Source organism: Sphaerodactylus townsendi, linkage group LG08 (genome assembly GCF_021028975.2).
Source record: "Sphaerodactylus townsendi isolate TG3544 linkage group LG08, MPM_Stown_v2.3, whole genome shotgun sequence".
Classification (NCBI taxonomy): domain Eukaryota; kingdom Metazoa; phylum Chordata; class Lepidosauria; order Squamata; family Sphaerodactylidae; genus Sphaerodactylus; species Sphaerodactylus townsendi.
Window position 1 is genome coordinate 81,326,612 of NC_059432.1, and position 21,975 is coordinate 81,348,586.

General features: G+C 39.6%; 1 protein-coding gene and 1 long non-coding RNA gene across 6 annotated transcripts in view; one reads left to right on the top strand and one right to left on the bottom strand.

Moving 5' to 3' along the window:
* MFF (mitochondrial fission factor) overlaps window positions 1–21,975 on the top strand; it is a 35,877-nt gene that overhangs the window by 12,338 nt on the left and 1,564 nt on the right. For 2 of the 5 annotated variants that reach the window (XM_048505765.1, XM_048505766.1), the window contains 3 exons: window positions 2,131–2,289; window positions 12,548–12,607; window positions 20,438–20,522. In XM_048505765.1, coding sequence (XP_048361722.1) covers window positions 2,131–2,289; window positions 12,548–12,607; window positions 20,438–20,522 — 304 coding nt within the window. The remainder of the gene's footprint in view (window positions 1–2,130; window positions 2,290–12,547; window positions 12,608–20,437; window positions 20,523–21,975) is intronic. The other 3 variants (XM_048505767.1, XM_048505768.1, XM_048505769.1) reach the window with 3 other exon arrangements.
* LOC125437787 lies at window positions 14,993–21,653 on the bottom strand. Its single transcript, XR_007245266.1, has 3 exons — window positions 20,745–21,653; window positions 18,019–18,059; window positions 14,993–15,256 (listed from the first exon to the last, which is right to left on the bottom strand). It is a non-coding gene; the product is annotated as an uncharacterized LOC125437787 (long non-coding RNA).

The window sequence follows — 21,975 nt, forward strand, 5'->3', positions numbered from 1 at the left end:
TAGCTGTTCCTAACATGTAGAGTTCTTGAAAACTGTCCTTTCTTTCTTTCTTTCTTTCTTTCTTTCTTTCTTTCTTTCTTTCTTTCTTTCTTTCTTTCTTTCTTTCTTTCTTTCTTTCTTTCTTTCTTTCTTTCTTTCTTTCTTTCTTTCTTTCTTTCTTTCTTAACACAACAGGGATTCTTTCTCTTGGAATCATTGCATTGATCTTGCATCAAGTCACATTTGCAAGATTTTCCCTGGATCTCATTTAATTCAGTGTGAAGCAATTTCCTCACGTGTCAGACTTGTCTTATGCACCTCTATATCAGAGGAAGCTGTATTGAGTTCAGCAAGACATGTCCATGAGTAAACATGCATGGGCTCTGACTGCAGTGTTTTAAGGTCCTACAGGTAATTTGTGTGATGATGTTTAGTTAGGGGTTTCTGTTGTATGAACCATAGTACATATTTAGCATAAAATCTGTTCTAACATCAGTAATATATCTTACAAGCAGTCTTCAAAGGGCATCCTGTTAGCATCTCATAAAAGAGCTGGTAGTTTGCCTGGTATGTCCTAGAGTAGAAAGTTGCCAATGGTCTAGTTAAAATAGGTAGTTATATTGTTTTACCATGGTTGCAAGGTAAGATGGGGTTGGAACATAAATGTATTTCCTTGGAACTGTGTCTTTAAATCTCTTTATGATTTTTATTAGGTATGCTCAGGATTAGAATGTAGCCCACATATGGTGTTGTTGTTTTTTTCTAAGAAGCTTGGTTTATTCACTGGAGCTGTTTGTACAAATAAAATCCCTTTAAAAAGAGATTGGTTTAACACAGCATTACCCCATGGCATAACTTTTGTATGGTTGCATGAATTTGATGTATTTGTACAGTGTCTTAGACTGAAGCATGATTTGCCTGTCCAGATTAATGGCCCTGTTTCTCTCCCTCACACCAAAGTTCTGTCATTTCTCCTTTCCATATCTTCTCTTTTTTTAAAAAAAAGCCCCCAAAACAATATTATCTAAAAACTGTTTGTGATTCAGGATCAAAGGCTGGACCTTAACTGTGTTTGAATTTTCTTTGCTGATTTTACCAGAGCTGCTTCTTATCAATGTTCATCAGGTTTACCTGGGGGGAAAACTGACAATATACTTAGCAACCTCTCCATTTAAATGGGCTTTCTTGTCAAAGGCGCTTGTGGATTGGACCCAGATTGTATCATGAGCTGTTTGTTCAGATCAGCTCAAACCACCACTCATCTATGTCTACTTTTAAAAATATTTTGATTGATGTTAAGGTTGAAACAAAGCAGCAAAATATTTACAGTTTGATTGATACTTTTTACCTCTTAAGATCTGTCCTTTTCTGAAATCTTGTTGAGATCCTTCAAGAATCAGCCTTTGAAATATAATGATTTAATCAATGTCCAATTGAAACCAGTATTAAATTTTATATTTCTAGTCTTTGTACCATAATTTGTTTTTTCATTATGACAAAGTTTTGGACTCTCAGTAATCCAGAGCCTTTTTGCTTTGGAGATAAATTCTTAAGAGCATTTAAAATAGATTTTGTTGGAAACTTTGTTTAGGGCGATGCCTGGAAGTCTTCAACAATGTCTGTCTTTCTTCCTGTATTTGTTTATGATACTGGTACATTTTTCATGTTCTAGCCTATGTTTATATACCAGAACATACTATCACTATTGTTTTAGATAAACCTCTGTTTTCCAAAACATTTCCTCTTATCCTTTCTATTCCTGTACAGTTGTCTGTGATGTTCTTTTTTTATATGATTCTGACACACAGCAAGTCAAAGTCCAACTGTATTTAATATCTGCTAAAGAATAATTACTCTTTAAAAAATAACAGCCCTGCATCTTGCTGGGTCGGTTCTATGTTGACATAAAATTTCTTGGTCCCCATGGATTAAAAGTGAGTTATCCTTCAATTAGTTTCTTTTGGCTCATGTAAAGGATTTCTAGATGTAATTCACAACATAACCACTAACTCTTACTTAATGGTGTTGATGGGGAAACCATAGGACAAAACAGAAAGTTTTCAAAAAATGGTTGCTTGGTGGGTAAAACGTTTCCTGTATAAAAGCTGACATCAGTGTTTCTCTCTTCATTTGCTACGCTTGCACAAACAGCGTGACACCATCACCTCAACAGGTTCGTGTCTGCCCTCCCCAAATGTTCTCTGAAGATGGATCTAATCTTTACTCTGCTCGGGGCATTTTGTCGCTTATCCAGACTTCCACCCGTAGGGCTTACCAGCAAGTCTTGGATGTGCTGGATGAAAATCGCAGGTGATTGGCCATCACTGATTCTGCCCAGTTTACTGTTTCTTACTTCCCTTTCTTTTTTCTTTTTAATTGGTTTTGACTTGCTAAATTATATGGAATAAAATTAACTTGGGGCTTTTTTTGCTTTCTTTTGCTTTTGCTATTCATGAATGATGTTTCCAAAATTCACATTTCATGGGTTGCTTTCACTCTGATCCAAGAAATAAGCTAAATATTTTTATTGTGATTTAAAATTCCACCTCTTTCTAAGTGGAAATCTGAAATGGAGCAACAAGGTTGTATAATCCAGACCAATTTAACCACTTTAAATCCTGTTGATGATTTCAATGTGTGGAGGCTTTTTCCCTTTTAATCACACTTGGGAATGTGAAATATTAATTAGTTACTCGCCAGTATCAAAATAACTTCAGAAACAAAGTTCAAAACCTTTTAGTATTGTGTAAGATCTAAGTGAATAAAATATTGACTTTGATTTTGGCTCTCTGCTGTTGTCTTCAGTTGCCTATGGTTCATATTGTTAGAGGAAAACTGTTGTAGTTCTACCCTGAAAGACACTATCTAGTGACTTTAGATGCGAGATAGAAGGAAAATAATTCTTGAGACCTGGTATATAGAGGAGAAACCTCTGTACCAAGGTCCTTCAGATGTCCCAAAGTCTTTGTTCACTATTTATCCATCAATTAAGTGGTAAGCAAATTTTAATAGTTAATTAAACTTTAGCTAGTGCAGTACTTTCATATGTCACTGTTTTAAAACATTTTTCCAGGCAAATTAGAACGACGTTTGGGTTTGAATCTTGTTAATGCTGAGGTCCTTCTCTTGTTCAACTATTTTGTAATCGGGACTTCCAATCTTTATTTTTTACCATCATAGATCAGGCAGAATTGACAAACAGTCATTGGCATGTATTTACATATGGTAACATTTCAAAGCACCAAAATAGGCTGAGTTCTATATTCATATAGGCCAAATAGTACAGACATAATTAGTAAAAAGACTTAATTAGCTGTTACCTGGTTAAACATGCTGAGGTGCAAAATTTAGCTACCTTAAAAGTAGTATGAGATTTCCAATGAGAAATCTACTTACCCTGTTATTGCTCAAGCAATTTTTGACATAGCTGTCAGGAATCTCAGCCACATGAATGGCTTTTACCCAAATAAAGGTTTTATCACTTACAAGAAAGCCCCCACATTGTATGTGTGTGATGGTTGTGAATGTTGACACGAGGAAATCTTAATAAATTGAGCAGGACCTTTTACCTAAAAGGTGAAAGAGTACTTATGATCCTTGTAGTCCAATCCAATGAAAACATTCTCCAGTCTAAGCTTATTGGAATAACTCTGCATGGAACTGCACTGTTAGTTTGTTTCAAGATTGGTGGAAGAGGCTTACAGTGGAGCAGCAGTGGCTCTGATTCCCTCCTCCTCCTCCAAGCCCTTGTACCAATCTTGGAATAAGAAACATCTAGATTAGATGGTCTTTTTCCTCCCTCTTTTTGTCCTCTTGATAAAGCAGTTGTTGAAAAGCTACTAAACAACAAAATCAGACTTCAGAAAATTAATCATATTTTTGTGAAGTTTTTGTTGTCTGTCTAGCATTACAATGTCAAGCAAGGTACTTGGAAAGAACTAGGACTAGTTTTTAGTGAGACATGCTTATATATAGACAGTGCAGACCTAAAGCTCTGTCCTGTTTGTGCATGGGATTTTACATGGTTAGGAGCTGGTTGTTTAATTCAGCACTGATAGTAGCTCTGTGTGCTTTGCAGAAAAGTACATGAAGAAGGTGTGTCATATTTTGAAATGAATGGAGTGTTCTCCTACTCACACATCCCATACATAGTGACACTGGATTAGAGCTTCTGGCTTGGATCCTGTGGTGTTTTGCATGCTCAAAGTTCAAAGACCTTTATTAGGCATTAAAAACGTAACAAAAACTAGGTAATCCAAATACAGTTTAACAAGATAAAACAGGTACTCCTGTTTCATAAAGTGTCACCCCTGAGAGAAAGAGGAACTAGGATATTATTTAAGTAATAGTGAGGCAAAGAATTTAGCTACCCACTATGTCCAGTTGCTTAGGATTCTCTGTATTCTGGAGATGGTTCAATTTGAGATTAAAAAGGCTTGGGTGGACCAGTAGGTGATACCCTAAAAACAGGTTTGGTCTAAAATCGTTACATTTTGGACAGACTAATAAAATGTATAGTATGACTCCCTCAGGAGGTTTGTGAGGTATTCACAATGCAGCTTTTGCTGTGAAGGTACCGTGAATCTTTCTGGGGAAAAGGTTAGTGGAAACATGTTGGTTCTTGCTCTGGTAAATAGCCACCTCAACTTAGGGTCAGACAAGATGTTTAAGTATGCGGCTGCTGTCCTGCATTTCCTGGGCATGATGTTAAAATGGAGGGGGGAGAACAAGCTCCTTGCTTTACTAACTAGATGTTGGTATTCCTGATCAAATAGCTGTACCTTGATACAATGTCATATCTCACTAGGAGAAAGCATAAGGAGCTGGTCCCAAGAAAGACCCAGGGAGGAAATCTTTGATTTGATATGTGCCCAGCAGGTAGAATATTGGAGTTCGTGGAGGGTGCTGTAAATAAGATTATTAGGGTTATTAAGTGCTTTGCATGCATTATGCTTTGGCCACAGCACAGTTCACGCACTCTAATGCTAGCATTTCCATTTGTGCAAAGGCTTTTGGAAAATCACCGATCTTGCATAAACAGAATTAGTAGAGGCAGATGAAGTGAGTTTTCCTCTCATGTAGAATGCAGTCATAGGATTCAAGCTACTGTGAGATTTTTCATAGTAACTTTGTTTTTGTCCTGTTAGTAAAATGTTGTAAAGGGGCGTATATAAATTGTTTCAAATTTTGTCCACCAGATAAAATAGGCATGTAACACACTCATATCAGAATCACTGGGGCAAACTGTCTTGTGGTTTATGTCTCACTTCTATGGCTTCTGTTTCTTCTGGTTTTTTTATCTCAAAATAGTTATCCAGGTTAGATCACTGTTTCCCTCATTATACAGAGATGAGGACTAAATATTCCAGAAGGGATGGAATGTTGAGAGCAACTCACTTGGTTTAAAAAGATAAGAGAACTCAGCCTACTGAAAGTCCTGAATGCTGCCTTAGAGAATCCTGAAGGGAGAAATTTTGAGGAGTGGAATAGAATTTCCAAACTATTTATCTGCTCCTGCCCCCTCAAATCCTCACAGGTCCCCAAATTGTTACCTTCCATGGGAAAAGTCTACTTTTTTATTCAAATCAGAATAGCCTCACTTGAACATTTTTTAAAAAAATTAAAATTGTTTTGAAAATTTTCTGGGAAAATGTAATACATTGTATGAACAGTTTTCTGTTCTGCGCATTGACAATAGTGTGACTTCTCAGTTCCTTGACAAAACTCATTTGGAAGTGGAAAAAATAGTATGTTCTTATTCCTTTCTAATACATAGATCTGTTTTGAATGAAGTTTCTCTGCTCTGCATGTAGGAATGTGAAATTTGGAACAATGTATCACTTGCATGGCTACAAATGCTGCTTATTTCATAATATTTAAACTAAACTGTTGCTTTTATTGGCTTCAGTAGCATACTCTCACTTTTCAAGATATGAATTCTTGCACTGAGTTTTAGCTTTGTTCCGTTCCCTAGAATTTCTGCTTTTACTTCTTTTGACTTTCCTCCATTCAGAATATTTTCTAATACATGTTTTTGTTGTTTTTATTGGCTATGCACCTACTGTTTAGTTTGGATGCATGCTGTACTGGCAAAAAAATGTTGAGAATTTATAATTGTTAATACAATGATGAACTAACTCTTCTCTGTTTACATATTCTTCCTCTCCTCTGGAATATTCCCCATGGGGAAATCAGACTTTTTTGGACCTTCCTGATATAGGGCAAACTACCTGAAGTGGCACACCTGACACATCTGAAAGATGTCTGTAACAATGATTGCTTGTATCACCCTACAAGTATCTTTAGAACATTGATAAACATGCTTGGGAATAGTGACTACTTACTGATACAGCGTTAAATTAATGCTGTTCATATTGCCCCAGTACCCCTTTTTATTTCATTTAACTTGGACAATGAAAATGAATCAGTTTAACTTTCACTTTTAACAATTCTGTGTTTTAACACAAAAGAAATTAAGGATAGTTTTAGGACGGCTTCATTCTCTAACATCAGAAATCGCTAACCACAACATTTGCAAGAAGAGATGGGGTGGGTAGATGAGGGAGAAAATATAAACATTATTTTCAAGAGGCTGAAAAATTAGAGATAGAAGAGAATGAATAGACTAGTAATTATTGCACTTTTGTGCCCCGATTCCTTTGGAAAGTCTTGCAAAGCTTTAAAAATCTCTCTTCGTGTATGCCAACTATACTCTGCTGGACATCACTTCCTGGTTATCCCCTCCATCCAAGGTTCCTTGCTTGGCTTTGGCTAGAGCCCATTACTTTTAAGTTGTTAGCCCCACTTTTATAAAATTTGTTTCTTGAGGAACTAAGAGACACATCCTCTCTGGAGATTTTAGAGAAAGTACTGCAAGAAAATAGAAGTCCAACTTAACAGATGAAGAATACCAGGAAGAACACAAATGGTGGCAAAAGAGAAGCAAGTTAGCTGTAAGGGAGGCAAAAAAGGATTATGAGGAACGCATGGCTGCGAACATCAAGACCAGCAACAAACAGTTCTTCAAGTACATCAAAAGCAGGAAGCCAGCTAGGGAAGCAGTAGGCCCATTAGATGACGAAGGAACAAAAGGTGTGCTAAAAGATGACAGGGAGATTGCAGAGAAGCTGAATGAATTCTTTGCATCTGTCTTCACCCAAGAGGGAGGTGAGGAAAATTCCCTGCACACCTGAACCAAGCTTCTTAGGAGGTGAATCCGAGGAACTAGCTTAAGATAGTGGTAGACAAGGAAGCAGAGAGTTCTGGCAGCCATTGATAAAAACTAAATGCTACCAAATCTTCCCTGGCTCCAGATTGCAATTCATCCAAGAAGCGTTCTTAAAGAGCTCAAGCATGAAATTGCTGCTGATCTTCTCACCTTTTAATATGCAACTTATCCCTGAAATCTGCCTCCATCCCCTGAAGACTGGAAGATGGGCCAATGTCATCACACCAATTTTTAAGAAAGGGTCTAGGGGGGGGACCCGGAAATTACAAAGGCCAGTCAATGGGGTTTGACATTGTTCCTGTTGTCAAATTAGTAGAGAATCTATCATTAAAGATAAAATTATTAAAACATATAGAAAAGCAAGACCTGCTGAGGAAGGAGCTCAAAGCAGGAAAAACTTTGGCAGAGTGCAAAGTCCTGTCTTACAAACTACATAGAGTTCTTTGAGGGTGTAGAAAAGTAGGCATGTGGATAAGGGGGAACCAGTGGACATTGTTCTACTTGGATTTCCAAAAGCAGCACTTTTAACAAAGAGTTCCTCACCAGGAGACTCATTGAGAAAACTCAGCAATGAAAGGGAATAAGAGGAGGAAGTCCCTCCCGTATGGATTAAAAAACTGGTTGAGGAACAGGAAACAAAGGGTGGGTATAAAATGGGAAGTTCTCATAATGGTAGAGATGTAGGGGAGTGGTGTCCCCCAAGGATCCGCTATTTTGGGACCAGTGCTCTTTAACCTATTCCATAAATTACCTGGAAGTAGGGGTGGGTAGCGTGGTGGCCAAGCTTGCAGCATGATACCAAATTATGTAGGGTGGTGAAGGAACCGCGAAAGGATTGTGGTAAGAGCTTCCAAGCCGGACTCCTTGATAAATTAGGTGAGTGGGCTAAGAAATGGCAAATGCCTGAGTTCGAATGTAGCAAAATGCAAAAGATGATACACATAGGGGCAAAAAATCCAAACTTCACATACACGCTTTCACAAGGGGTCCAGTGCTATCAGTCAAGCAGACCAGGGAGGTAAGGGATTTGAGCATTTTATTTGATAGTTCCATGGGAATGTCAACTCAATGCATGGCAGCTGTGAAAAAGGCAAACTCTCATGCTGGGGATAATTATGGAAAGGAGTTGGATAATAAAACTACAAGGGATTGTCATGCCCTCATAAATAACAAGCATTAGTGCGATTGGCCACACTTGGAGTACTTGTGTTCAGTTCTGGTCACCACATCTCAAAAAAAGGATATTGAAGTGAGGATAGAAAAGAGAGAAGTGGCAAACAAGGATGATTGAAGGATTAGGAGCACCTTCCTCTTATGAGGAGAGGCTGCAAGCGCCGCTTTGGGACTCTAGTTTGGAGAGGAGACGCTCTGAGGGGTGATATGCGATTGAAGTCTATAAGAATTATGCATGGGGTAGAAAATGTTGACAGAGGAGACATTTTTCTCTCTGGTTCACAATACTAGGAAACCAGGGAAGGCATACATTTAGAAAATGCTGGGGGGAAGAACGCCTTAAGATCTAATAAAGGAAACACTTCTTCACGCCTAGAACGATGGTGCATTGGTGTTTGGAATATGCTGCCACAGGAGGTGGTGATGTGCTACACCTCAATCCTCGGGATAGCTTTAAAAAGGGCTTGGACAGATTTATGGAGGAGAAGTCAATCTATGGCTACCAATCTTGATCCTCCTTGATCTCAGATTTCAAATGCCTTAGCAGACCAGGTGCTCAGGAGCAGCAGCAGCAGCAGAAGGCCATTGCTTTCACATCCTGCATGTGAGCTCCCAAAGGCACCTGGTGGGCCACTACAAGTAGCAGAGTGCTGGACTAGATGGACTCTGGTCTGATCCAGCAGGCTAGTTCTTATGTTCTTATGTTCTTAAGTTTGCAAGGGCATTTAGTGGCACCTGAGCGGCAGATGTTGGTTCACTGTGCAGTGTTGATATGTGTGGTATATTTTGCATAAACAGTTTCAGTGGAATGAGTCTTGAGTTGAAAAGGGGCTTAAACGTTTAAATAAATGAATAGCATTAACTAGAACTTTGATTAACTGGCAGAAACATATGTAAAGGTCTAATGCTGCTGCATGGATGTTTATGCTTGTAGTTAGGGGTGAGGTACCGACTAGGATGAAGCATTTGTTTAGTCTTATGAAAAAGGAGTAATGTTTTCTAGTCAACAAATAGATCATGGCAAGTCACAGCTCCAGTGATCGGTCCCATGCTTTGCACACAGGAGGGTTTCAAGTTCAATTCCCATCATTTCCGTACAGAGCTGGAAAAGAGCCAGAAGACCAGCTGCAATCTTTAGTACTTGGTCCATAATGTGATATAATAAGGCAGAGTTGTGTACGAACGAACCTGCCATCTGCTGCCATGTTCCATCTACGCTTGTGCTAAACCTCTCTCTCCTTTTAAAAAGTATGTTCCTCATTTGTGAAGGTCAGGAGATGCTGGGGAAGCCTACTTCCCACCTACTTCACTATTAGAGACAGAAGTTAAGCTGGTAAATGCATACTGTCCTCTCTTTATGCCTTCTTAAAACTGGAGCTGATTGTCTGCTTCACAAACAGCACAGAAATCCAGATTTTCAAATTTTAACATTTCAGATTATTTGAAAATAATCTTAATAGGAGCCAATTCATACAGGAAGCATATGGGCATCCTTATTATGTAACTTCTTACTTGATGGCTTTTGACTTAATGACATGGAGATGTGTGGCTTAAATCTTTCTGTTTAAAATGGTCTTGTGTTCGAGGTGATGTCAGATTACATGAAAAATATGTGCATGATGTCTCAGTGTGATATAAATATGAAAACACATTTACCCCGGAAGAATGGGGCAGATCAGTGTGAGCCCCCCACCATCATACACGCTGCAGATCCCTGTTTTACTCCCCATTCTCTCCTGCAGATTCCCTGTTTCCTAAGAGCAATATTTCAGGGAGCTTAGTTGGTTGCACCAGGATGAGGGAAAGTTTTATTCTGTTAGCAGAGCATTGCAGTGCCTAGATAGTGTATTCCACTAGTGATGTGCATGCCTGTCTAGACCCATCTTAATTAAGTCTGGACATTCTTGTATCTTGAAATGTTAGTACAAGGCCATCTGTCTCTCTTTAAAACACATCAGAGTGGATCAATACATTATAAGGTGCATAAGCCTGACCGTGAACAGGGGGGGGGGTCTCATTTGAATTTCTATTCTTCCCCTTATGTAGCATGTCCTAATGCCATTATGTTGTGTCATTCTCTGTCCCAAACACCACATTTGACTGTTTCTTGCAGTGGCAGGAAAACTCTCAGTCTAATGAGCTGGGACACAGGTTCAGTTGTACTACCTGGTACTAAGGGACAAGAAGTAAATTTGATACCAGGCTGCCGATGAACATGGCATGTTCCTTATAATATGTATTTCCATTGTAAGTAGTTTTAATACTAATTAGCTCTGAGAAAAGCTTGCGTTCCCAAGTTGGGGGTGGGGGGAGGTTTTGGCATCTAATTTTGGCTGGAATAAAGATTCAGTTTCAAAAGAATGTTGATTTTGTGACTTTTGAGTGCCAGTTCAAGCCAAGTTCAGGTTAACTGTGAATGGGATTTTCCTCTCTAATAGAATTTTAAATCTTCTGCATGTGTTTTATATCTTCTGCATACACTTGTGTGTATTATTTAACAGATGGTTAAATAATACACACACCATTCAGACATAAGTAGTTCTTGACAATACTTGCCATCTTGACAGACTCCCAGATTATATTAATTTAATAATGCTGTAACTTTCTGAAAGTATGCTAGAGGAAGTCTGGTTCAGAGAGATTTTGTTTAAATTGGGTTGTAGTTTTTGAAAATTTAATTTGATTGTGGAACTACAACTTTGGACATTCCCTGAGATAATTATTATTCTATTGAAAAGGCTGAGAAGTGTAGGTTTTCCACTTGTTTAATAACTGCCTAATTCTCTAGTAGGCACCTTGTCTGAATTGGCCAAGTTGGTCTTGGATGTAGTTCTGGAGACACCCAGGCCCATTGTTTTGGGGGACTTCAACATTCATGCTAAGGATATCTCACTGGAACCAGCCTGGGATTTTATAGCTTCTTTGTCTGCCTTAGGTCTCTCCCAGATCATGACTGGCCCAACACATGAAAGAGGCTATGCCTTGAACCTAATCATGTACATTAAATCTTTGACCACAGGTTTGATTTCAGGGCTGGAGATTCACCCTGAACCATAGTCTGACCCCTACCTACCCAGAACTAAGGTCAGTGTGGCTCCAACACCCTGCAGAAGACAGGGCCTAGTTAAAATGGTCTGTCCATGGATTCCAGAATGCTCTAGGGGAATTTATGATTCCAAACATATGCTCTATTAAGATTGCAATAGTAACATGGAATTTGAACTTCCTTGAAGCTGTTGACAAAATTGTTCTTTGATGACCTCTCCCACCCTTGAGATGAAACCCATCCCCCTGGTTTACCACTGAGCTGGGGAACATCTAGAATAGCACTGGCAGAGAACTCAAACTGATGTTGACTGATCATGCTCTACATATTGCCTTGTGTTTTAAATAATGAAGCAAACTAGCTGAGCACCAAAACAAAATTATGTTCAGTTGCTGTTAAACTGGCACAATGAAATAGAAGGAATGTGGAAAAATTAGAGAATGGGCCATTGCAATGATATTAATTTTTAACTCTATAGTCTCATCTTGCTTGATACTTGGACCCCTTGCCAAACAGTCAACAGTGTTACCTAATGTAGCAGTAACACTTTTTTAAAATTTTGAGAAGGGGGATCATTGTAGGGTAATTGCCAGGAAAGTAATCATTCCTTATAAAGCACCTATAGAATAAAAATCTGCAGTGTGCTTATTATGATTTATCAAAGTATGAATCCTCTTAGATCTGCCAAGTAGATTGTACCAATTCTATTCCCACTATTTATGCTGTGGTGAATGCGATAAGACAGAGACCTCTGTTGCCAAAGCCATAATTTTAATCTTGGGTGCTGAACTGTGTAAAATTCTCTTTTCTCCGTTTAAAAAATGGAAGTCTTATAACTTGGAAGACAATCTGTACAATGTAAGACATCTTTGTGCCAGTCTCAATTCCTGGATATCTTCTTCAAAATTAACATTGGGTAAAATATGCAGATTATTAAGATCCCCTTACTTTAGTAACAATATTAGTATTTTTGACTGACATATTTCAAGAGATTATGCTGTGTCATATTTCATAATAGAGACACTCTAACAGTCTTTGACTTTGGGCTTTGTCTTCTATTTCTTTATCTCTCTCCTGCTTCTGTCTTCCCTGTGTCTTTTGTCTACAAAAACTTGTCCTAGGCCAGTGTTACGTGGTGGGTCATCTGCTGTCACCTCCTCTAATCTTCATGACAACACCAGGTAAACTTGCATTTAGTTAGTCACAATATCCCATATTCATCATTCACTGAACCTGACAATGATCACTTCCTGGCTGTACTCCTAAGTCCAGCAGTGCTGATGTGACAGAGTGTTTAAAGTGTTGAACTACGCTTGAGTATGACTGGGTTCAATTCCCATGTTCTGTCTTGGAAGTTCACAGGGGGACATTGGGCCTGTCACAATTTGTCAGTCTCACAAGGTTGTTGTGGGGATTAAGTGGAGGAGTGGGGGATCAATGTGAAAAACTGCTTTGAGTCCTTTATCGGAGAAAAGTAGGATAACATTTGTTAAAAAGCATAAAGTTACTTTCAATCTGCAGCAATCTGAAAAACAGGTACATGGTTTCTTTTTCTGAATATCCATCTATTTACTGTCCTGCCCACCTAGAGTTTTATAATCCTTTCACTGACATCTCCTAATCCAGTCATATCTCAGAAGCTAAGTCAGGTCAACCCAGACTAATGCTTGAATGGGAGACCTTCAAGGAATACCAGGGTTACAATCAGAGGCAAGCAATGGCAAACCATTTCCAAATGTCTCCTGCCTTGGAAATCCTAATAGGGAGCACCATAAGTTAGATGTGACTTAACAGCAGAAAGAAAAGACTTATGTGGCAGAAGCAATTGTTCAGCTTCTCATTGATGTTAGCGTTAAAGAGCATTTCAGGTGAAAGGTTTTCTTTCACAATGACTAAAACATTCATATGCTGTTAGTTTGATAGTAGGTTACATATTAAGTTTGCAGAGTACCTAAGCTTGATAAGTAGACAAATATGTAAAACAAAGTTTTCATCATTGGTCCCTCCATATTGTGCATCCCCATATTGGGACTGCTCAGATGCAGGCCAGCCTCTGGTGAAGTTCTATAGCTTCAATACTAGAGGGCACTATTGCAGCCATTGGTCTCGTGGGCGTTCCCTCAGATGGCTACTTGACCAACGGTCGGATGCCATCTCCCCTCAGTTCCTTTTTTGCCGTGGTCAGGAAAGTTCTTCCGAGTTTCATTTTGTTATTGTTTGTCTTTCTCTTCACTCCTGTTGTGGACAGAACAGTGGAAATGGCTCAGCAGAGAAGTGACTGCAATGCAGACTGAAATGGACTTGTACAGTTGAACATACCTTGTATTTATATTGCGTTTGTGAAGAGCATGATGTGACAGCATGTACAGTTTGTCAGCAGCTCACACAGAAGGCCTGGCCAGATAGGGTCTTGAAATTGGAGGCCACATTGTATGAGAAGAAGTTATTGGCACAGGAAGGTCCAAAGAAGTTGGTTCCAATGGGTAAAGCACCATTTGAAGTGTCAGTAAAGTCAGTGCAGTTGAGGTTCTGTTCTGATCCAGAGGGATCCAAGAGATGTTACAGGTCTCCGTCAGTTCCATAAAGTAGCTCAGAATCGCCAGCTAAGAAGGCAAAAGACAAGACTAAGCATAGGATGGTTGAGAAGGGTCCATGGATAGAGCTTGAGGAGCTGATAAAGGGGACTTTGCCTGTGCTGATGCCCTTGGTTAGATTTGTGTCACCAGTGATTTGTTTGTCTGGAGAGGAAGAAGAGGTGTGACTTGAAAAAGTGCCAAAATAGGGGCAGTCGGTTCCACAGGAACCAGTGCCTGATCCAGGACCACCAGTTTTACAGAGAGCTGACAAGGCAGCGGCACTGGTGCATCAAAACCTGTTGAAGAGTTTAGTGTCTAACTGGCACAGTTGGTTCAGAGGCTGAATCTGAAGGTTGCTACAATTTTCACCATTTGCATTTGATGGCATGGAGGATCTTTCTGGTGGGGAGGGGAGAACGGATTGAGGAGTTGAGGGGTATATTGGTACAGTCTAGGAAGCATTCAAACAGGCAGCTGTATTCCCATAAGTGGACATGTTTTAAAGAGTGGTAGCAGTTAAAGAATGTTGATATGTCACAACTGACTTTATTAAATATAAGGAAAATTTACTGTCTCCAAGGAAACAAGGACTGTCAGTTTAATCAGTAAAGATTCATCTGATGGCAATTTCATCATGTCACACTGGATTTCAAGGGAAGTTAGTTTTTTCTCATGATTTGATGAAATATTTTTGACATGGCTGTGAAAAATATACCCTCCAGTACCAGTGGTTGTGCTGCAGTGGTCCTGATCACTGGTATTAACATATTAAAAGCACAAACTGTTGGAGGCTTTGACAATTACTTTGTTGGACTGTTTGTCTTTGAAAATTTTAAGATCTTCATTAGAGTGCCAAAGATGGTCTCTGGGTTTCATATGACTCAGAAGTTGATGCTTACCAGTGTTTTTCCCATATCAGAGACAGAAAGGAGTTTGCATAGCCTGGATGTTAGAATGGCATTGCTCTTTTATTTAAAGAAAACTCAGCCATTTAGGAAGAATAAAACTTTATTTATAGCTTACTTGGGACATAGAAGAAGGGCTTCATTGCAGACTTTGTCCAGGTGAATAGTCTTCACTATAAAACCATGTAATAAAATGGCAAAGGTACCATGTCCTTTAGTTGTTCGTGTTCACTCTACAAGAACTCAGGCATCTTTGGCTGCATTTCAGAAGGGGGTCCCTCTGCAGGAGGTCTGTCGAGCAGCCACATGGTTGTCCGCTGATGCATTTATTCGGCATTATGCGATTGATCTGGAAGACAGAAAACACAGTGGTGGGGAAAGCTGTTCTAGACTCCTGAACTCGGCCTGAACTACCTTGTGTTTTCCTGAACTCGGCCTGAACTGCCTGGTCAGATGAAGCATGCTAGAATCCCAATGTAGGAATGCACAGAAGACTAATGATGAAGGCAGGGTTGCACTTACCTGTAACAGATGTCCATCAAGGTCTTCTGTGCAGGCACAAACATCCTCCCTCCTGTGAGTACTATAGTAAGGTACTTGTGGCGGCTCAGGCAGAACTGAGGGAAGAGGGCATCAGGCCATTGGTCAAGTAGCTGCTTGAGACCAATGGCTGCATGAGACCAATGGCTGCAGTAGTGCCCTCTAGTGTTGAAGCTGTAGAACTTCATCAGAGGCTGACCTGCATCTAAGCAGTCTCAATATATACCTACACAGAAGACCTTAATGAACATCAGTTACAGGTAAGTGCAACCCTGTCTTATATTTGAAACCTGCTGAAGATAGTACTTTTTCAAATACTGCCTATGGAATGTGGTACGTAACTCATTCCTCCTTTTATCTCTGGTTCCTTCATAAGAACAGCCAAACAGCAATTAGCCAGTTGCCTTGGAGGGTCATCAAAAAAGGGACAGAGGCCAAGGTCTTTCTTGATGTTGTCTTGTAGCACTGGGTTTCAGAAGTTCACTGCCCCTGCATGTGGTGATTTCTTTCACTCATCATGCTCTAGTAGCCATTGGTGGACCTCTCCTCCGTGAATCTGTCTCTAACCCCCTTTTAAAGTAGTCTGTGTTCATGGCCATCACTTCTGACACCTGTTGAGGAAAGAAGTGTTTTCCTTTTGTCTTTCCTGTACCTATTGCCCATCATCAATTTCACTGGTTGCCCCAAGCTCTAGTATTATGGAAGAAGAAGAAAAAGCTCCCTCTATCCACTTTCTCTGCCCCTTGAATAAAGTTATAAATTTGTATCATATCTCCCATCAGCCCTCTCTTTTTTCTAAACTAAGAAGTCCCAGACTTTCCTAATTGGAAAGGTATTCCAACTTCTTGATCATCTTGGTTTTCCTCTTTTACACTTTTTTTTTGTGTAGGAATTGTAGTTAGGTTTAAATGCTAAAAAATTATTCTTTTTTTATATGCTACCTGAAAAAACTACCGTAGTAGATGTCTTAGGAGGTGGGTTTGTGATTTTCTGCCTTTTTTTGAGTGCACACAAGAATAGGAAAGCAAGATGGCTAGACCTTTCTATTTCATCTGATTTTTAGCATCATAATGCTTGGAAAGTTTATGATCTGTTGTGTAAGATGGAAATGAGATATCCTTTATAATGGCAGCACCTAAAGGGCTATGTATGGCCCACCCAAGCATCTTGGCATTTCTGAAACCAGTGAAACAGAATGTTCCAGACTAGTGCAGAAATCTGATAGCTAGAAGGTATCTCATTTGAGAGTGCACTAAGGAAGTGATTGTCAAGTCCACGTCAAGGTTCAGAGCAGAATAAGAACAGTGCCAGGATAACTCTTTGTAATAGCTGGTCACGACAAGTGAAAATCATTTCCTCACAAGTAGACAAGGACATGTTCGTTAACTGGATGTTAGTTTGCTTTCTCTTTCTTCGCCCCAGTTTCTCTGGCTATTAGTATATCACAAAGCACTCTCATAAGGGTGTACTGACAAGTGAGATAATCTAAGGATTAAAATTATGGGGTAGTCATTTTTATGCATTTATATGAAAGGTTTTAGTGATCTTTGGCAACAAGTTCCTTAGCTTCTTCCAGCATTGTTTTACTGAGACTTATTGCACCAAGCCTAAACTGCTGTGGGTGCACTTAGATGTCACAAACCATCATTTGTTCATAACAACAGACCAGGCAGACTCTGGGCACAGACAGCTCTTTTCCTTATGAACAGGCTGAAAACTGCATGGTTTGAAACCAATTGAAATTTACTGGGTCAGTTGAACTGGATAAACTATGCAGACCAGATTAAATAATGGCTTAAGATCCTGCTTTGTAGACAAGCGAACAAACTATACTTTATTGATTCACCTAGTTGAGACTTAGTTTTTTCAAAGTAAGGAAGTCTTCGATCCACATACTGTATATGATGGGAAAGAGAAGGGGACATGCGAATTTAAGAACTTACTGGCTTATTCAGACCACAGAGTAAACAATATTTCTTCAAATTGTTGGAATATAGCCTTTGTGCACAAGTGAATAATAACCAAAATTAAGAACGGGCAGTGCAATCCGGGGGAGGGGGGGAGTTAACTGTGCTGGGGATGGTGCAGCTGCACTTCATCCAAAGAGGCTTACTGCGCTGCCAATAACAAGCCAGAAGCAATGCTGCCACTTTCCCTATGAAAATGGGCTATGCAGCTCAGTGGGGCTGCCTCACTGATTTTGTCAGCATAACTCTGTGACAGAAAATGGGGGTGTTCCCGGGCTGAAAGGACTTTGAAAGTCAACTAAAGCCATCCCCACCCTCAGAAATACTCCTTTTCGTGCTGGCACCAGCTCCTGTGCTGGAGGAGCATTGGTGCCAATGCCAGCCCTGGTGCCCAGTCATCACACTGCCATGCGGCCTCCCAGCAACGGTGCAAGTGCCTCTGTGCCAGAATAAATGCCAGCACCTCTTAAACATTTCCCCCTCCCCTGCCCCACCAAGGCTGCACTGCTGAATTCTCTTTAATTCTGGTGAGCTACAAGAGTGTTCAGTCTTTTCACATTTGTCAAAATCTAGCTTCTGTCTTTGTTTCATAAGACTCACTTACCAGTTAAAGTAGTTCATACATACGATAGATGTTGTATAACCCTGTTAGTGAAATAAGGCATGATGAACATAAAAGCATCTCCTTAACGGACACTTCTTAATTTAGTATATTAACATATAATCATGTTTATATGGAACGTTTTAAAACAAAAGAATTGTTAAAATTGAAAACTAAATCAACCATTCCAGAGACCATGTGGTTAACTGTCTGATTTATTTCATTGTCCAAGCTCATAAAAAATGCATACTGATATCAATTTGAGCATGAGTTTTTTCATTTACTGCAACTTGTAAAATTAATAAAAGGTTATTAAAACTTCTGAAATTGTCAGAAAATCCCCCTGAGGCAGATAAAGTTGCATTTTTGCACTGATGTACAGAAAGCAACAAGGAAGTGAAATAATAAATGTCTTGTTTGGTCAAATATTGATAGAAACCTATACAATTTAGCTACTTGTTGGTTTGAGTAAATATGAGTAAAGTTCAAGTTCAGAGACCTTTATTAGGCATTAAAACATAGCAGAACTAAGTAATCCAAATACAGTTTAACGAGATGAAACAGGTACTCCTGTTTCATAAAGTGCATACTTCAAAGTGAAAGAGGAACCCAGGAAATTATTTCGTAATAGTGAGCAAGAATTTGGCCACTATGTCCAGTTGCTTAGGATTCTCTGTATTCAGGAGATGGTTCAATTTAAGATTAAAAAGGCTTGGGTGGACCAGTAAGGGATCCCCTAAAAACAGGTTTGGTCTAAAATCGTTGAATTTTGGACAGACTAATAAAATGTGCTCCAATGACTCCTCAGAGGTTTGACAGTATTCACAGGTTCGCTTTTGCTGTGAAGGTACTGTGAATCTCTCTGGGGAAAAGGTTAGTGGAAATGTGTTGGTTCTCGCTCTGGTAAATAGCCACCTCAACTTAAGGTCAGACAAGATGTTTAAGTATGTGACTGCTGTCTTGCATTTCCTGGGCATGATGTTAAAATGGAGGGGGGAGAACAAGCTCCTTGCTTTACTAACTAAATATTGGTGTTCCTGATCGAATTGCCGTACCTTGATACAATGTCGTATCTCACTAGGAGAAAGCATAAGGAGCTGGTCCCAAGAAAGACCCAGGGAGGAAATCTTTGATTTGATATGAGCCCACCAGGTAGAAGATTGAAGTTCGTGGAGGGTGCAATAAATGAGACTATTAGGGTTATTAAGGAAACATAACCGAATCCAAAATTTAAAGGTGGCCCACCATGCTTTTGTTTCTAAGAGGTGTAGTCCTGCCTTGAGGCAGAGGGCAGCGTAGGGTACGCAATGGGGGACCCCGAAAAGCTTATATAAAAATTTAGATTGTATTTGCTCCAAGGATATATGCCAGGCTTCGATCCATAGGGAAACCCCATAGAGAAGTTGTTGGGACACCTTGGCATTAAATACCCTTAAAGCGGCCGGAATAAATCTGCCACCCTTGGTAAAGAAAAACCTTTCAATGGCAGCGAAGGTGATTTGACAGCTCTTGGCAACAGTTTCCCTATTTGACCCAACTAGATTTGTGATGGAAAGTAATGGCCAAATATTTAAGAACTTAACCTGTTCAATAGAGTCATTATCTAGGTGCCAGTTAGAGATCTTGAAGGTACTTGAAAAGACCATGATTTTAGATTTGAGAGGGTTAATTGACAGCAGGTTGTTATTGCAATATTTGCTGCATTTATGTAGGAGGCGAGATAGACCAACCTTAGTAAGAGCGCATCATCAGCATAAAGCAGAATTAGCAGTGGCATGTTCCCTAACAAGGGACAGTGTGAGTCAATTGTTCTCAAAGTTGGGGCAAGGTCATTTAAAAACAGATTGAACAGGAAGGGGGCCATAATGCAACCTTGTTTGACTCCTTTGGTTACTCTAATTTTGGGGGTCAATAGGCCAAGAGGCGGGCATTTCACTTGACAGGTGTTGTTGGTGTGCAGGGCTTTTATAAGCGCTAAAAGTTTGGGATAAATATGAGTAATTAAGGATATCCTGACAAATCAAAAGGGCTTAAACTGAAATAACTTTCCATAAAAGGACATTGTAAGATTTGTGCAAGAAAAGCACTTCTAAAACTCATCTTAAAGAAGGAAGTTTTAAATTATTTTTAAAACCAAAAATAGTATGTATTTTGATCAATATCCAAAGAGTTCCTTTTATGTGCCAAAGTGCTTCAGTGTGATTACAGAGGAATTGTTGGTTTCCTTTTTCAATTGTAGGCTCTTGGAGTGCACTAAAAGTAACTGACTTTTCATTGAGTGCAAAAGCTATAGTGAGAATTCAGGGGACTGAAATGCCACAGTGTGTTTATGAAATGCCGTATGTGAACATTAGGTCCCTTTGCCTACAACTCCCTCTCTCCTTGCATACCATTGAAGCATATTATCTCTCTCATCTCATAGATACGGTCTTTCAAATGTGGATACAACATTTGAGGGAACACCAGAAGATATGACAGTTGTGGATGCCGCTTCATTAAGACGACAGGTACCTACAAAACTATTACAGCCTGCATGTCTCTTACTAGTCATGTAGTAAATTCTGTTCTCTATTAACATCATGAGGATTTGAAATGCAAAGGTGTTAAATTTGCACTAAAATTAGGAACTACAAACTCCACAACTCTTGCATCACTCTCACAATTGCTTGTAACCTTGTCCATGAGCTACATCTTGAGCAGGAAATTCCTGTAAATTTGTTAACACTCACCCATGCAAATGGAAGTACTTTCTGTTTAGACAGCTCCAATCATCCATTTGACTAGCAACCATGGTCCTGCAGCCATCTACCCTGTTTCAGGAAGAAAGAGGCAGGGCCGGTTAGGATCTTAATATTCATATAGATTTGTATGGGAGCAAGCAGGCCCAGATCATTTAGGGGATTAAACGACCATTTATGGGGCAGAAATGAACTAGAAACCAGTGAAGTTGTTGCAACATTGGGGTAGGCCTTTTGGGATATGTATTACTTGTCAACAGCTTGGCACTTTCTTAACTGCTGGCACTTTTCCCACACTTCCCACACAGTGTGTAGTACAGTAGTTAATCCTAGCTGTCAGGCATGAATCAGTATGAACAGGTAAACCTCTACCTCTGAAGCATTTAGATAAGGAATGCATGACATAGACGGTAAAAGATTGAAGTGCTGTAACTTTTTATAAGTATTTGTGAAAGTGAGAGTTATTTATTTATTAAAGTACATTTGTATAGCATATGAAGTAAAAAAAAAACCCCACACAGGGCACTGCTGTCTGGGGGTTGGGGGGTAATGCATGCACAACATGTCCATATCCCCTGCATTAAAATGAATAAAATAGGCTGTTGTCACACAGGGATTTTTCCCTACGTGGAAAGCAAGGAACCCCCAGATTAAAGGGAAATGTGCATTCATGACATTTCCAGGGCTTTCTCCTTTAACCTGGAAGAGAAGAGCGAACTGTAGGGTGGCTGTAGGTAGAGTATCCATCTGAGCACTCTGGGACATCTTGCTGCTGTATGACAAACCCCTCACAGCTTTTAGACCTTTAAAGCTTTTTTGTCTTGTTTTGCTTTCCCTGCTAAGCTACTCTGCAGCATTACTGTGTGGTTCACTAGAGGAAAGCTGTTTTTTCCAAGCTACGAGGGATTGTAGCAAAAGTACTACTGAGCCAGCATTTCTGCATAAACATGATGGGGGAAATGCGGGTCAGCAATGAGCAGTACAGGAACAGGGTGGGTTGATGCTGCCTGCATTTACATAATTGCTGCAGCTGCAGTGGTGGTGTGTTTTCAAGCCCTAACTAGAAGCAGCCAGAGGCAGGGTTGGAGGGCAGAATCAGCAAGAGAAAGTGAAATTACCTGTATTCATTCACAAGCAGTGGATTTTCCAGACCTGTAAGTGGTAATTGCTGAATTCTACTTTGATATGGAAGACAATGGAAGAATTAGCCAGGATTCTGGTC